Source organism: Ailuropoda melanoleuca, chromosome 11 (genome assembly GCF_002007445.2).
Source record: "Ailuropoda melanoleuca isolate Jingjing chromosome 11, ASM200744v2, whole genome shotgun sequence".
Taxonomy (NCBI): domain Eukaryota; kingdom Metazoa; phylum Chordata; class Mammalia; order Carnivora; family Ursidae; genus Ailuropoda; species Ailuropoda melanoleuca.
In genome coordinates this window covers 80,225,886-80,239,389 of record NC_048228.1, presented here as the reverse complement: position 1 = coordinate 80,239,389, position 13,504 = coordinate 80,225,886, and the positions used below count along the sequence as shown (strand labels likewise).

Genomic DNA, 13,504 nt, shown 5'->3' with positions numbered 1-13,504 from the left:
TCTTTTGTTGGTGGAACATGGGAAGTACCTTTTTCTTTTTCTACTTCTTGCATTTTCTAAAATGTCTTGATGGTAATCACCACAGTTTTTTTTTTTTTTAAACTGCAGATAAGTCAATAAGAAACCTTCATTACTATTAGGTTGAACCATATCAAACTATTGTCACTATAGGTCAAAAATAGTCAAATATTAGTGATATCATATGGTTCAACCTAGTAGTAACATTAATGCTGCAGAGGTAAACCATAATTCTGGAAATCCCTTAGGAAATGACTTGTAAGTGCAATCCCTAATATTCACATACTAGATATTTCCACTGACTGGAGGCAGAGACAATGCTATGAAATCTCTGGGTTACACCAAGGACAGAAGGGTCAAAGAAAACCACGCAGTGGTATAAGTTCTACTTTATTACACTATAAAACACAACGTAAGTACATAAACAATAAGGCACTGGCCTGATAATTTATTTTCTTTCTCCCTGTATTTCTTTAAATGTCTTTTGAGTCCTTATGTAAATAGTAAACCACCATAATTTCAAAGAGGTTCCTCCAGGCATGATGCTTTCATATCATGAGTTGGTTTTTCCAAACAGGAAAGACTTGACTGTTTCATTTTCCAACAACCAATTCTCCATCACCACCTGGGTGTCCTACAGCGCAATTCAATTCTGACTCCAACCACTGGAGCTAGAGCCAAGCCCACGGGTTTAAGGGCTCAGTCCCACAAGACTGCCCCACTTCAGCCACCGGCTGCAAATGGCGTCCCCACGCTAACCAACGACAAATTCAGGGATTTCCTTGATCTTCCTCAGGTTTGACAATTTTCTGGAATAACTTACTCTAACACTTAGGATTATAGTTTTATTATAAAGGATATAAAAGAGATGCACAGGGCAAAGTATGGGGGTTGGGGAAGGGGATTGTGCGCGGTGCTTCCAGGTGATTCCACGCTTTCCCCAGACATACCACCCCCCCAGCACATCTCTAAGTTCAGAGTTTTTATGGAAGTTTCCCATACAGGCATGATTGATTAAGTCACTGGCATGGATTAATTCAATCACCAGTCCCTCCTCCTTCCCTGAGATCAGAGGATGGGACTGTAAGTTCCAACCCTCTAATCCTGTTGTTGGTTCCTCCGGCAGACAGCCCCCATCCCTAAACTATCTAGGGCCCCCGAGTCATCCATTAGCATAAACTCAGGTATAATAAAGTGCTCCTTATGAATATCTCACAAAAAATCCCAAGGGTTTTAGGAGTTCTGTGCCAGGAACCAGGGACAAATACACTATTTATTATTAGCGAAGTCTAGAGTCTTTGCTCATTTATATATCAAGATACAGCACTGAACAGCATGGAAAAGATCAACTATTTTATCATATGGTTGAAGTGAAAGAATTCTCTTTCCCTTTGTCTTCTCCCTTCCCACTCCCACCCAGGAACTAAGTCACACCACCTCCACTGTCTATGAAATTACCATTTCCATAATACATAGGCGCCTAATGTATACTAGTACTTTCAAGCAGATTACTTTCCTCTCCCAAAATCAACTTGGTCACATTATTGTAACAAAACCAAGGGACAGAAGAAAACAGACTTGCCAGAAATGACAAGGAGATGAAGCCCTTAGCCAAGCAGGGTTTTCAAATTCACCCCAGTGCTGATCTGCATGTTTTATTTAAAGGCACTGCTCTATACATCGATGGCCAACACTGCCCTCCTGACCTGAAGGGAAGAGAAAACAATGAGAACCTGACCAACAATGGGGAGAAAGAAACAGAAATGCACAACAGTCTTCTGAAAACAAATGCTTAACGATGAAGAATTCACGAGTCAAGCTGATTTGTATGAGTCAAGCTGATTTGTACGATTTCAGAGGATTTACTGTAACATAAAACAAATACATAATTAGCTAGCTTTCACCATTAATGAACACTTCCTGGCCCTCACACCATCAAGACTGTACGCGGCCCTTACTTCATGATTTCAGTTTCCCAGCACTCCTCAACTTTGAAAAATTGTTTTTCTCTGTATGCCAGAGGTATTTTATTAAACCTATACACTATGTGTCATATTTCTATCACTTCCAAAGAACTATGTTATCATCTTCTATGCCAAACAATTCTGAGATGCATAAAGAACAGATATTCTCCTCACCCCCGGCCCCCAACCCTTGGTCCTCCCCTCCCCCCATCTCTGTCTCTGTCTGTCTCTCCAAAGCAGCAACTTAGACACAACAAGGAGCCTCAGCAGTATCAGCTGCCTTGCTGAGGTACCGGGGCCATGTCTCAAACTCGGGACTTACTGAGCTCAGCCTCTGCCATCACATCCCACTGCTGGTGGACCTCTTCCAGTCCCCCATGCTCCACTCCACCCCATCTTAGTTCCCCCACTGCCTACACAATAAAGTGTATAGTTTCTGGAGCTCCACAGCCTCGCCTCAGCCTCCCCTCTGCAATTTTCTTTGAGGAACCCTCTGTTTATACCGGGTCTACACTGACTTCTCCTGTCCTGCCTCTACACCTTCGCATAGGCTGTTCCTTGTGCTGGCCGGGCAACCCTCTACCCCCTTTAGGGTCCACTTACAATGCCAGGCTTCCGGCATGTTGAAGTCCTTTCCACCTCTCTTATCAGAAGGCAAGTCCCTCTCCTGGGATCCCACGAAAAACTTTGCAGTTCTTGGATTGTACCAAACTCGTTCTCCATTATTCTACAATGATTTGTACTCAGAGCTTATCTTTCCCTTCTGAATCACAAGTTTGTGGAGGACAGAAACCGAGCTTTTTTTTTTTTTTTAAATTTACATACCTACACAACACCTGATAGTATCTCAAATAAGGCCCTTTGTTTTTTAATGAATCACACACTGCTTGTAGGGAGTATCTACCTGGTTCACCTGCAAAGACTATTAAGACACTAACTTGGCAATCCTGTGTAGGAAACAGACTTTACCCTCAGAACCCCGCTTCCTGGCTCTGTATCACCTAGCTTCCAGCAATCTTCAATGCCTCTCGCTTCTAGCCATGCTTGTTTTGTGTTTTGCCTTTAATAGCGGAGGAGGACGTTGGAAAGAATTGAGGAAGCCGCAAAGGAATTAAGGCTCTACACGCATATAGCACAAACATGCGAAGAAAAATGAAGGAATGCCTGTTCATTAAGCCATCTGCCAGTTCACCAATGCCAGGAAATTCCGGGCTGCTGTTTTTATAATGTAGATAATTCACACGATTGTGTTGGAGACTTCCAGCTATGAAGAGCTGTTAGAATGCTTGAAAATTAGCGTTCCCGAGTTATATTGTGAGACAGAAAGCCCAGTGAATTCTTCAAGCTGCCGCCTCTTACAGGAATCTCACAGAACCACGTTATGTCTTTATATTTGCACGGGGGAGGAAGGCATGTTACCGATAGTGAAAAGGTTTTTTTGTTTGTTTTTTTAACTCTACCTATCACATGACATTTTATGTACAGGTTCTTTATAAATCTTCAACCACCCAGCTAAACTTATCTGGCATGTTACGAAGGTAATGGCATAATTGTCTAATTTGTGTCTTTTTAGGAAACTGAAGTCCATTTTTCCTTAATATCCCCCCATGCCAAAACTTTTAAAAATTCATTTATAAACCTAATGATATGTAAATTGAATTACTCCATTCAAAGATCTACTCCAAAAACAAAAGGACGATTCCTAAAAAAACAGCCTATTTTCCACTAAAAAGCAAAATCTACATTCACTTTCTGATGCCTTTGTTTCCTCTGTAAGTAGACAGACCTACGATGAAAAAGAGAAAAAAAGGAAAAAAAAGATTAAATATACAACCTTTCTTTTACCTGTGGTGCTGAGCATACAGTGCCTACAATTTCACATAATACTGTTAGAGAACATTGAAGAAGGAACATCCGTCTAGCTGCGGTTTCCCCTCCTCTGTGACGTGAGACATTTCACTTCTCTTCACCCTGGTGAGGCCTCAGTAAATCTGTTTCCTCATCTCTGCAAGACAGAGAAGACAGCAGCCTGCTCCTCAGAGAGCATGCGAGAATCTGATCAAGTAGGGAAACAGAGGAGCATGTCTTCTCTGCTCTGCTGCCCCAAGGAGCACTGGTCAGACACACACAGTGAGAACAACTGCATAGAATTTCATGTTTAATCACACAGAACGATGCTACAGGACTTCATGGACTCCACACGTACACTCCCAGTAGTTAGAATCAGAGGCAAAACCCAGGGAAGTTTTCTTAGGAGTGCTACCCTTGATCTCAGCTTGAAGGATAGCGTGAAAATAGGATGTGGACAGCGAGTGAAGAGGGGAGGGATTTCCTGGTTAAGAGAAACACAGCCCCCTATTTCTTCCACCACTCAGGTATGATACTCCGGCAGCATCACCTGGGACATGTAGGAAGGGAGCAAAACCTCCATTCCCTTCCCACCTCTACTGACTCACGCACTCTGGGGTGGTGCCCAGTGGTCCATCTGTGTTTTAACCAGACCTCTCACCTCCTCTCTTCCACTGACCACTCGTTCTCTTTACCTCGCTAATGCCAACATTTTCACCAGTATCAGCTAAAACTTCCTTTCCTCCCGAAAGTCTTGCTCAACCTTTACTGGCCTCTCATCCCACCCACAGCCCCAGGTTAGGTACTTGGGCCACATGCCACACATACTAAAGACACTTGACCATTATTGCTGGTTTTACCATCTTCCCAGAGAAGCTGCTAGCTCCCGAAAGGCAGAGACTCAATCTGTTTTGTTCGCATCACTTCATCCCCAGCGCCTTGCGCATAGTAAGGCACTTGACTAACATTTGCTGAATTAATAAATATATCCAAGAATTAACCTGTGAAACAAAGGTATAAAGGAAAAATATAAAGTATTATGGAACATAATAGACACACATTAGTAGATGCCTTTGGTATACTGATTCTAGAAACACAACTGGATTTTGTTCACCTCTGAAAACAGTTTCATGAATGGATTTGGGTTTTGAAAACTTTTGCTTTGAAAATTTTCACCACCACTTCCAAACGCAGCAATGTCCTACCATACTCACCTGATGACGCAGCACTTGCTTACTTTATCGTCATTCTTATTTTTCCTCAATGACCAGATGTTTCTACCTTAGGCTTTGAGAACAAAATGGCCCGTAGAAGCTGGCAGACAAAACAGCCTCTTATTAATTCAAGCAGGGATGGAGAGAGGACACTATAGCTAATATTTGTGGGTGAATATTGGAAAGCCTAGCCCTTCACTTTATTGTAAACAAAAAGCCGAGTCAGACACCTGGATTCCAACTCTGGCTTCCTTCCTTCCAGTATTTAAGTGTCTGCTCTGTTCTAGGTCCTGTGCTTGGATCTTAGCCGTGGACAGTGCCCAAGACACATACACAGGCCCTCCCTCACCAAACCCAATGGACTGCTCTAGCCAGGCTAATGCTGTTCCTGACTCCCACGGGCCACTGAACTCCTCAGGGCTCGGTTTCCCCATCTGCAAAGAAAGGGGGTTAATTACAAGATGACCACCAAAATCCCCTCTGACTCTAACTAAGGTTTTATGGCTAAAAACACCACAGTCATTCCATAAGTCAGTTAGCCAAAGTCACGCATCTCAAGTCCTGCTCACCCAGATCCAGAGAGCTGGGAAACCACCATGAGCACCGAGGGCAAATGTGGACCAAGGAGCCTTGTCAGCAAAATGAGGGCCACTTCAGTGGAGAGCCAGCTTTAACGCAATGGGAAGAGTGCTAGACTGAGTAAAGGAACCCACTTACATCCTGGCTGGGCCAACTTAGTGTCCTCAGTTGCTAAATAAGCTTTGAGGAGATGGTCACTGTCCCTTCCAGCCCTAATGCTACAGAATTCTACTTCCTCATTCCAATATGTGTTTTTCCCAGACCCACCAAGCAATAATTTCATCCTGAGGCTATCTACCTGGATAGAGCATCAGATCCCACAAGTTAAGGGCTCAGTCCTACAAGACTGCCCCTCCCCCCACCTTGGATGCCAATTCCAAGTCCAGGTTGTCACCTTGTGCTTCTGACCCACAGGTTATAAATCAAAGGTTCCCACAACCCCCTCCTTGGGGACAATCAATTTGCTAAAGCAGTTCACAACGCTGAGAGAAATATTTGACTTACTGGGTCACCGGTTTATTAGAAAAGATACAGCTCTGGAACAACCAGAGAGGAGAGACGCGTATGGTAAGGTGTGTGGAAAGGATGTGGAACGTCCATGCTTTCTACATGCGCTACTCTCCACATACCTTCAGGCGTTCACCAACCCAGGCGCTCATCAAGTCTTGTTGTTCCAAAGAGTACTTGATCAGAAGCTCTCCCGGCTATCTCTTCCCCTTCCCAGAGGTTGGTGGGAGAGACTGGAAGTTCCAGTCCTTTAATCACATGGCCTTTCAGAGGACCAGCCCCACCCTGAGGCTACCTAGGGTACCACCCTGAGTCCAGAGCATTGGCTCCAAGGGGGCCCCTCATGAATGACGAAAGACATTCCTACCACTTGGGAACTTCTAAGGGTTTGAGGAGCTTTGTGTCAGGAGCTGCGGGCAAAGACTAAACCTATTTCTTATGAAACCACGTTCATCGTAAGATTCTACTTCAACACAACATTCACTAGTTAGCGATGAGAAGAGGAACAATGTTCAGTCCAACCCTGAATAATCACAAAGTATGTCTGGAGAATAATTACATCAAATCCTAGGAGAACACTGTCAAGATTTTATGACTGTACTTTTGGATCAACTGCCTAGAGATAACCGGGTAACTCATGAATCCTCCAGCACTCTTCCAAAACAAAGTGTCACATTCTACCCTTATAAAGGCAATGGTTTCTCTCCATTTGTCTTTCTCTCCTTCCTTGCCTAATTTTTGGTAGCTGACGGCTCAGCCCCACATATCCCCTGCATCCCAAGAGGACTCCCAGCCAAGCCCACTGATCCCTAATTCCTCCCCGCTTGCAGCCTCAGGTGCTGCCCAACATTGCTTCCTCAATCCCCACCCCTGCCATTACACAACCAGCCTCATTCAGCTAGATGAGATGGGGATGCCTCAGGCAATAGCAGAGGCCCTGAAAGGAAAATGCTGGACAGTGAGGAACTTTGTCTGCTGGATAGTGGTGGTTGGTGAGTATTTGGTTCAGGACAAAATAATAATAATATACTTTTTTGGCACTTACTATGTGCCAAATGCTGTGCCACGAAATCTCACATTTTAGCTCCTGTAATTGTCACAACAACCCCATGAGGCAACTCCGCCATATTTTCTCCCTAATACAGGTGAGGAAAGTGGTTCAAAGATTTTTTTTTTCCCTCCGTACAATGGCATTTTATTTAGTGGTCGGAATGCATATACACAGGAGCGTGCAAACGGAGTGACTAGAGGGGAGAGTTGGTAGAGCTGCAGCTGTTGAGAATCCTGGGATGTGCGGGGCGCCTGGGTGGCTCAGTCAGTCAGGCGTCTGCCTTCGGCTCAGGTCTTGTGGGATCAAGCCCCAGGTTGGGCTCCCAGCTCAGCAGGGAGCCTGCTTCTCCCTCTCCTCCCAGCTTGTGCTTTCTCTCCCTATCTCTGTCTCTCTCTAATAAATAAATAAAATCTTAAAAAAAAAAAAAAGAATCCTGGGATGAACAAAGACAAGAAGGTGGGGGCCTCGAGGGATGGTGAAGGAGCAACAGAAAACCAGGTGCCCTGAGTTCCACAGAGTTTGGTAAAAGTATTATCAAGGTGAGATGACTGGCACAGAAACTCGGTCTGCCTGGGGTATCTGCCACCTTCTATCCGTCCCTCCCTCCCCAAAAAGCCCTGGGCAGAACCTGGCTTTTTTCTCCCTTACAAAGAGAGCCATGTCAGTACCTGGCAGAGGAAAGCAGAGCAGAAACGGAGCGGGGCTTCTCCACGAAGTTGCCGTTAGAGCCGGCATCCATCCCCAAAGCCACCGAGAAGAAACAAAACCTCAGCTTTGCCCAGATATCTTGATTTTAGCAGATCCCACACTAGGATACCAAAATAGGGCTTCTCTTCGCGAGGTGCCACTCATTTGAGGAGTTCCTTTTCTCCGTAGACTATTTTACTAGTTTAAGCAGTTGTACATCCGGCTGCCCACAGACCAGAACAAATGAGTCATAGAAGAGGAAATGCAGGACCAAAATCCTCTACCTGAAACCCTGGAGGTCAGATGGGCCTCGGAATTCAGACTTTTGTGATTCTGGAGAGGTAATGCAATGCATTTAGCACACATTATGTAACACTCAAATCAAATTTATTGAGATTACTGAAGTAAAATTCAGCAATATTCAAACTAAGTGAAATGAATATACGATAGAATCTCATATTGGTTCTGGTCAGGTTTTACCACCCATGGGGTATGCAAAAAAACTTCAAAAAACTTTTGGTGTTCAGAGCTTTTCAGACTTCAGAATTGTCCAAAAAGGATTACAGGCATGTGCAAATGGCTCGAATAGTAGAAAACATAGTCAACCTACCAGTAATCAAAGACATACAAATTAAAACAGTCAAGGTACCACTATCTGCCTTACAAATTATTAAATGTGTTTTTCTGAGAAAATGTCAACAGTGTGAAAAGTGAGTCCTTCAACCACTGCTGTGAGAAGTAAACTGGGACAACCTTCAGACCACCGAAACTGGTGTCATCAAGGGCTTCAAAACCATGAATACCTTTGCCCCAACATTGCCTTCCCAAGAACTCATTTTCAATGGACATCATCAATATCTAGACAAAGCCTTACACATATATATTCATTGAAACAATTCATTTGAGGGGCGCCTGGGTGGCTGAGTCAGTTAAAAGGCTGCTTTGGCTCAGGTCATGATTCCAGAATCCTGGGATCGAGTCCCGTGTTGGGGGGAGGGTCCTTGCTCAGCAGGGAGTCTGCTTCTCCCTCTCCCTCTGCCGCTCTCTCTGCTTGTGCTCTCTCTCTCTCAAATAAATAAATAAAATATTGAAAGAAAGAAAGAAAGAAAGAAAGAAAGAAAGAAAGAAAGAAAGAAAGAGAGAGAGAAAGAAAGACAGACACAGGCTACAAAATTATATTTGTATTATGATCCTATCCAAGCAAAAAAATAGAAAACTAGAAGGAAATGCACTAACAGTGGCGAGTGCCTTGGAGTAACAAGATCAAAGGGTGATTGTCTTCCCTTTAAATCTTTAGATCTTTGGGAGAATTTTCCAAAAGGACCAAGAGCACTGTATTTTAGCTGAAGGGAAATGGAAAAAGAAGGCCTGTCTACCTAACTCCCCGTCAATGGCAGCAAATTCATGAATCTGAGGTGTCACTCTGGGCTTTTACAAACATACAATGAACCTATCTTTGCAAAACCACCGCCACCTGCAGAATGACAACCTTCTAGGATGTGTGGTCTACATTTATTAGACAATTTGGCTGACATTTTAAGTCCAGCCTAATGGACACCAGGGGGAAGAAATCCAGAAAGAAACAGTATAAAGGATAAGAGATATGCCACTTGGCCATTTGCAAAAACCTTCCAGAGACAGCAGCCCATTTCATGCTCGCTGGCAGTCTGTAAGGCAGATAACGATAGGAGCTGGCACATAAACATTTTACAGGTAAGAAAATGGAGTCATAGACAGCCACACTCCCCGAAGTGGCAGGGGCTCTCCCTGACTTCCAGTCCAGGGCTGTCTTAGAGCTTGGTGCTCTTTCCACTCTATCTTGCCGTTAGCCTATTACTCGGTGATTCTTTATAAAAATCTTCAAATAAAAAGAAATTTCTCACTAGCAAGAAAACCAAAATGACTTACTAATAAGAACAGGCTTCAGAAGTGAACAGATCTGACTCAAGGTCAAAATCCAACTTAAACATTTGAATGACTTTTTCAAGTTAACTTCTCAGATACTCGATTTCCTCATCTATAAATACAAGAATAAAACCACACAGCTGACAGGGTGTTGAAAAATTAAATGATCTGAGTACTTAGACCAGAGCCTGCCACAAAACAGGTATAACGAATGCTGCATTTCTTCCTCCAAAAAGAGTGAAGTGTCTACAATGAACCAACTCTAAATTCCAATTTTACTCCTTGTTGGCACACCAGACTCCTTATTCTACCTATCAGGAGCCCACCACATCTTTACCAATTACTGAAGTGCCCTAAAATAATTAGAAACCACTCAACAGAATAGTTTTAACCCATGACAATTTAAATCATTTTTTGTCGGTTTTAAATAATTTCTCTTTTGTCTTAACATGTAAGTAAACTTCAACATCAGAGCCAAATTCTTTAAAAAGTAACAATGAAATTTTTGTTTCTATTGCCTGGGGCTTTGGCCTGTCTCATTTGAATTCAACTACTGAAACTCCCAAATCATCTGTCTGATTAATTTCTTTTAGGGAGGCAAAAGGGGGAGAAGAGAAAGACAGGCACGTCTCAAATTTTTCATTTCCTCTTTAAATTAGATTTGGGCATGGAAACCTAAGCTCTCAGGATGCTTGCTCAAAACATTCTGCCCACTGACTATGCTATTAAGTGGCCGCACAGCTCGGTCGCTACCTGGCCGAAGGAGAACCCAGAATTTAATAAAGCTTATCTTTAGCATCAGATGAGGAGTCAGGAGGCTGGATGGAAGCCCACAAAGCTCTAGGAGAGTGCCATTCTCTCTTCACCAGCCCCCGAACCTTTTCCACCCACTCCTTTCTTGAAGGCCGTGCCCACTGTCTGGTGGAGAAACTAATAAGCCCAAAGGTTGAGTGACCAGAGACCTTAAGGGCATAAATAAGCCAAGATGTGGAAAATCATCCCTTCTGGTGCCTGTGGTATACAGTTTCAAATGCTGCTTCTAAGAGACAGAAGTTTAATGAGATTCTTCTAGTAGGCAGGAAGAGAAAGAGACATTGTCACTACCCACTATGAAGTTATCTGTCCTTTTCTCTGCTTCCCAACTTCCACTAACCACATGCTTACAATTTTAGGATGTCCTACACTCCCTATCTTAGAATCTCAACAAGACTGTTGAGGTTGATTTCTGTTCTATTTTCTCTCTGGGGAGAAGTGGGGTACGGTAGAGAGAAAGAACTTTGGAATCAAGCAGGCTAGGTTATCAAAGACAGATATAAAGATACACACACACACCTCCTACTGGTTCTGCTTCTGACTGAATGCTGACTGATACATCAGCTATGTGACTGGGCCAATTATTTAACTGCTCTGGGCCTCAGTGCCTCACCGTAAATAAGAACGTCACAAGGCTCTGCGAAGTAAGTGTACAGAAAGCATATGAAGCGCCCAGCTGAAAGCTTGGCATACAGCAAGCACTCAACACTGCTGCCTAGCTCCTTCTCCCTCCTTTCCTAAAACAATCCCTACAAATATTAATACCATCATAGATTTCAAGAGGACCCGATGTTAGCTGGTCAGGACATCTTTTCTTCATACAGGCCTCAAGTCACACTGGCAGCTTTATACTCAGTACTCTTTCCTTTTTAGATACTTTGTTCTTCTTCAATGGTAAACTTTCAGCAAAAAACGTCACTCTGCAACTTGATAAGAACTGTTTTCATCACATGCCAGACCTGAGAGCTGAGTGTAGCTCAGAGAGCCATCGAAACACAAGCTTACCCCAGGAATGGACATCCCTGACTGATGGCTATTACATGCATCCAATGTTGATTCCTTAACAATTGTACTCCCAGGTTAAGCTATTCAAAATCTGGCGCAAGTGACTTGCTCTCTAAGTACTGTCTACAACCCCAAGTCCAATTTGAACCCGATGAGGCACCTGCTTGTCTCAGCAATGAAACACAGAGTGAAAACCAAAATCTCCCATCCAGTAATACCTGTCACTAGCTTCCATTTCCCCAGGAGGCATAACTGAAGGAAATACGGGTCTGCTAATACAGGCTCAGAAGACATATTCTCCATCCTGTTCCCTTCTTAAGGTGTTCTGTGTTCTATGAAAAAGTGAAGGCCAAAATGATAAGCCAGTTTAAAAACTGTAAGCGATTGGAATCTTCTCAGGAGTAAAGAGCAGTGTATGTGTTTTTATGGAGGAGATAGTCACTGTTGGAAGGCTTCCAGATGCTTATTATTTGGACGCGAAGAGGAGCCGCTCAAGCTTGGAAGAGCTTGCTGACGTAAGATTCCAGGCTGTGGTAACCCCAATTGGCCAAGAAGGTATGCGTTTATTATTATTTTTTAACTAGTGCTGTAAAGTGGCAATTAAGAAGGAAACCGGTGGCAAGGAGTCCCTGGGGTCTACAGCCATAAAAACAAGAATGTGAGACTGGACTTCCGTAAAAGTTACACCTCCTCCTAGATTTCAATTAAAAACTCCTGCTCCAAATTCGTCATTGAAGACAACACTTTATGGTCTCTGCTGGTGGCTTCCTGCTCTGACCACAGAAGGTTCCTTTGTGGTGACAGGAATTGACTCAAAGCAGAAAAAAATGTAAGTTTACAAACGCGCCTTCCCTTTTTCCAAGCCTGATTTATCCAGGAAATGTGGGAAGACATCTGAAAGCCCCAACCTGTTACAAGAATCCATCAACCACTAAAATTAATGAAAACTTGGAAAGGAAAGAAATGGAACTCCCCAAGGCCTTAAAATATAAAACAAAGGTGGGGGGGGAGCTACGACAACGCACCGGGTTGCTTGTGTCGATCTTCCGCTCGTGGGGCCTTTGAGGACAAGCGCTGCAAGGGGTCCGCGGGGCTTCAAGGTGCGCAGCCCGGCGGGAAGCGCTCGGGAGGAAGCCAAGACCAGGCCCGGTCCCTACACCCCGGATAGCTCAGAAGGGCGGGCTAGGGGTAACAGGTCGTCAGAGGAGCGGGAATGAGGAGGGAAGGCGGGTCCCGGGCAAGCGGGAAGGGAGGGACGGGAGCCGTCGCCTCGCGCCGCACCCGGCCCGGGCCACCCTCCAACAGCCAGATGTTCAGCGTTGAGATCCCGCGGCTGTGCCAGGGCAAGGCAGCTCAGGGTGCAGCGGGGCTGCCGTCCGGACCCCTTGCCTCCCCCCGAGCGCCCAGGCCCTGATGGGACACTCACCCGGGGCCACTAGCGGCGAACTCACGGTGCCTCCCACGAAGACAGCGGCGGCCAGGACCGCGGACCCCGAGAGTTCCCCTGGGGCCATCGCCGCGTTCCTTCGCCCTCCACCCCCGGGGCGCCGCGTCCCGGGATCCAGCAGGCAGTGCAGCTCTGGAGCCTGCGGCGGACAGAGTAGCAGGGTTCGGCCCCCGCGCGCTGTGAACCCCGCCCCGTAAAGGACCCTCCTCTCCGGCCCCACCCACCCGGCTCGGCCCGGCCTCTCCCCGCCAAACCCTGGGCTCCGCCTGCCCGGGAGCGAGCCCCACCTGTGGCCCCGCCCTCGTCCCCGCCCATCCCAGCCTGGCCCCGCCTCACCCCGCGACACCCGCCTCCTTTCTAAAGTCGACCTCAGCTTCGGCCGCCCGGATTAGGCCGTGACCCCGCCCCTCCTGTCCCGCCCACCGATGTCCGACCCGCCTCCCTCCGGTCACTCCCCCTTCTGCCT

At 45.4% G+C, this 13,504-nt stretch overlaps 1 protein-coding gene across 2 annotated transcripts in view; it reads right to left on the bottom strand.

Moving 5' to 3' along the window:
• Positions 1 to 13,236, bottom strand: part of RELL1 (RELT like 1) — a 62,219-nt gene extending 48,983 nt beyond the window's left edge. Inside the window, exons 1-2 of one of the 2 annotated variants that reach the window (XM_034671970.1) lie at positions 13,018 to 13,154; positions 3,828 to 3,987 (exon numbers count right to left, since the gene is read on the bottom strand). In XM_034671970.1, the coding sequence (XP_034527861.1) occupies positions 3,828 to 3,843 (16 nt within the window). In that variant the 5' untranslated portion in view covers positions 3,844 to 3,987; positions 13,018 to 13,154. Of the gene's footprint in view, positions 1 to 3,827; positions 3,988 to 13,017 lie in introns of both variants that reach the window. The other variant, XM_002925771.4, reaches the window with a different exon arrangement.
• Between the last annotated feature and the right edge of the window lie 268 nt (positions 13,237 to 13,504).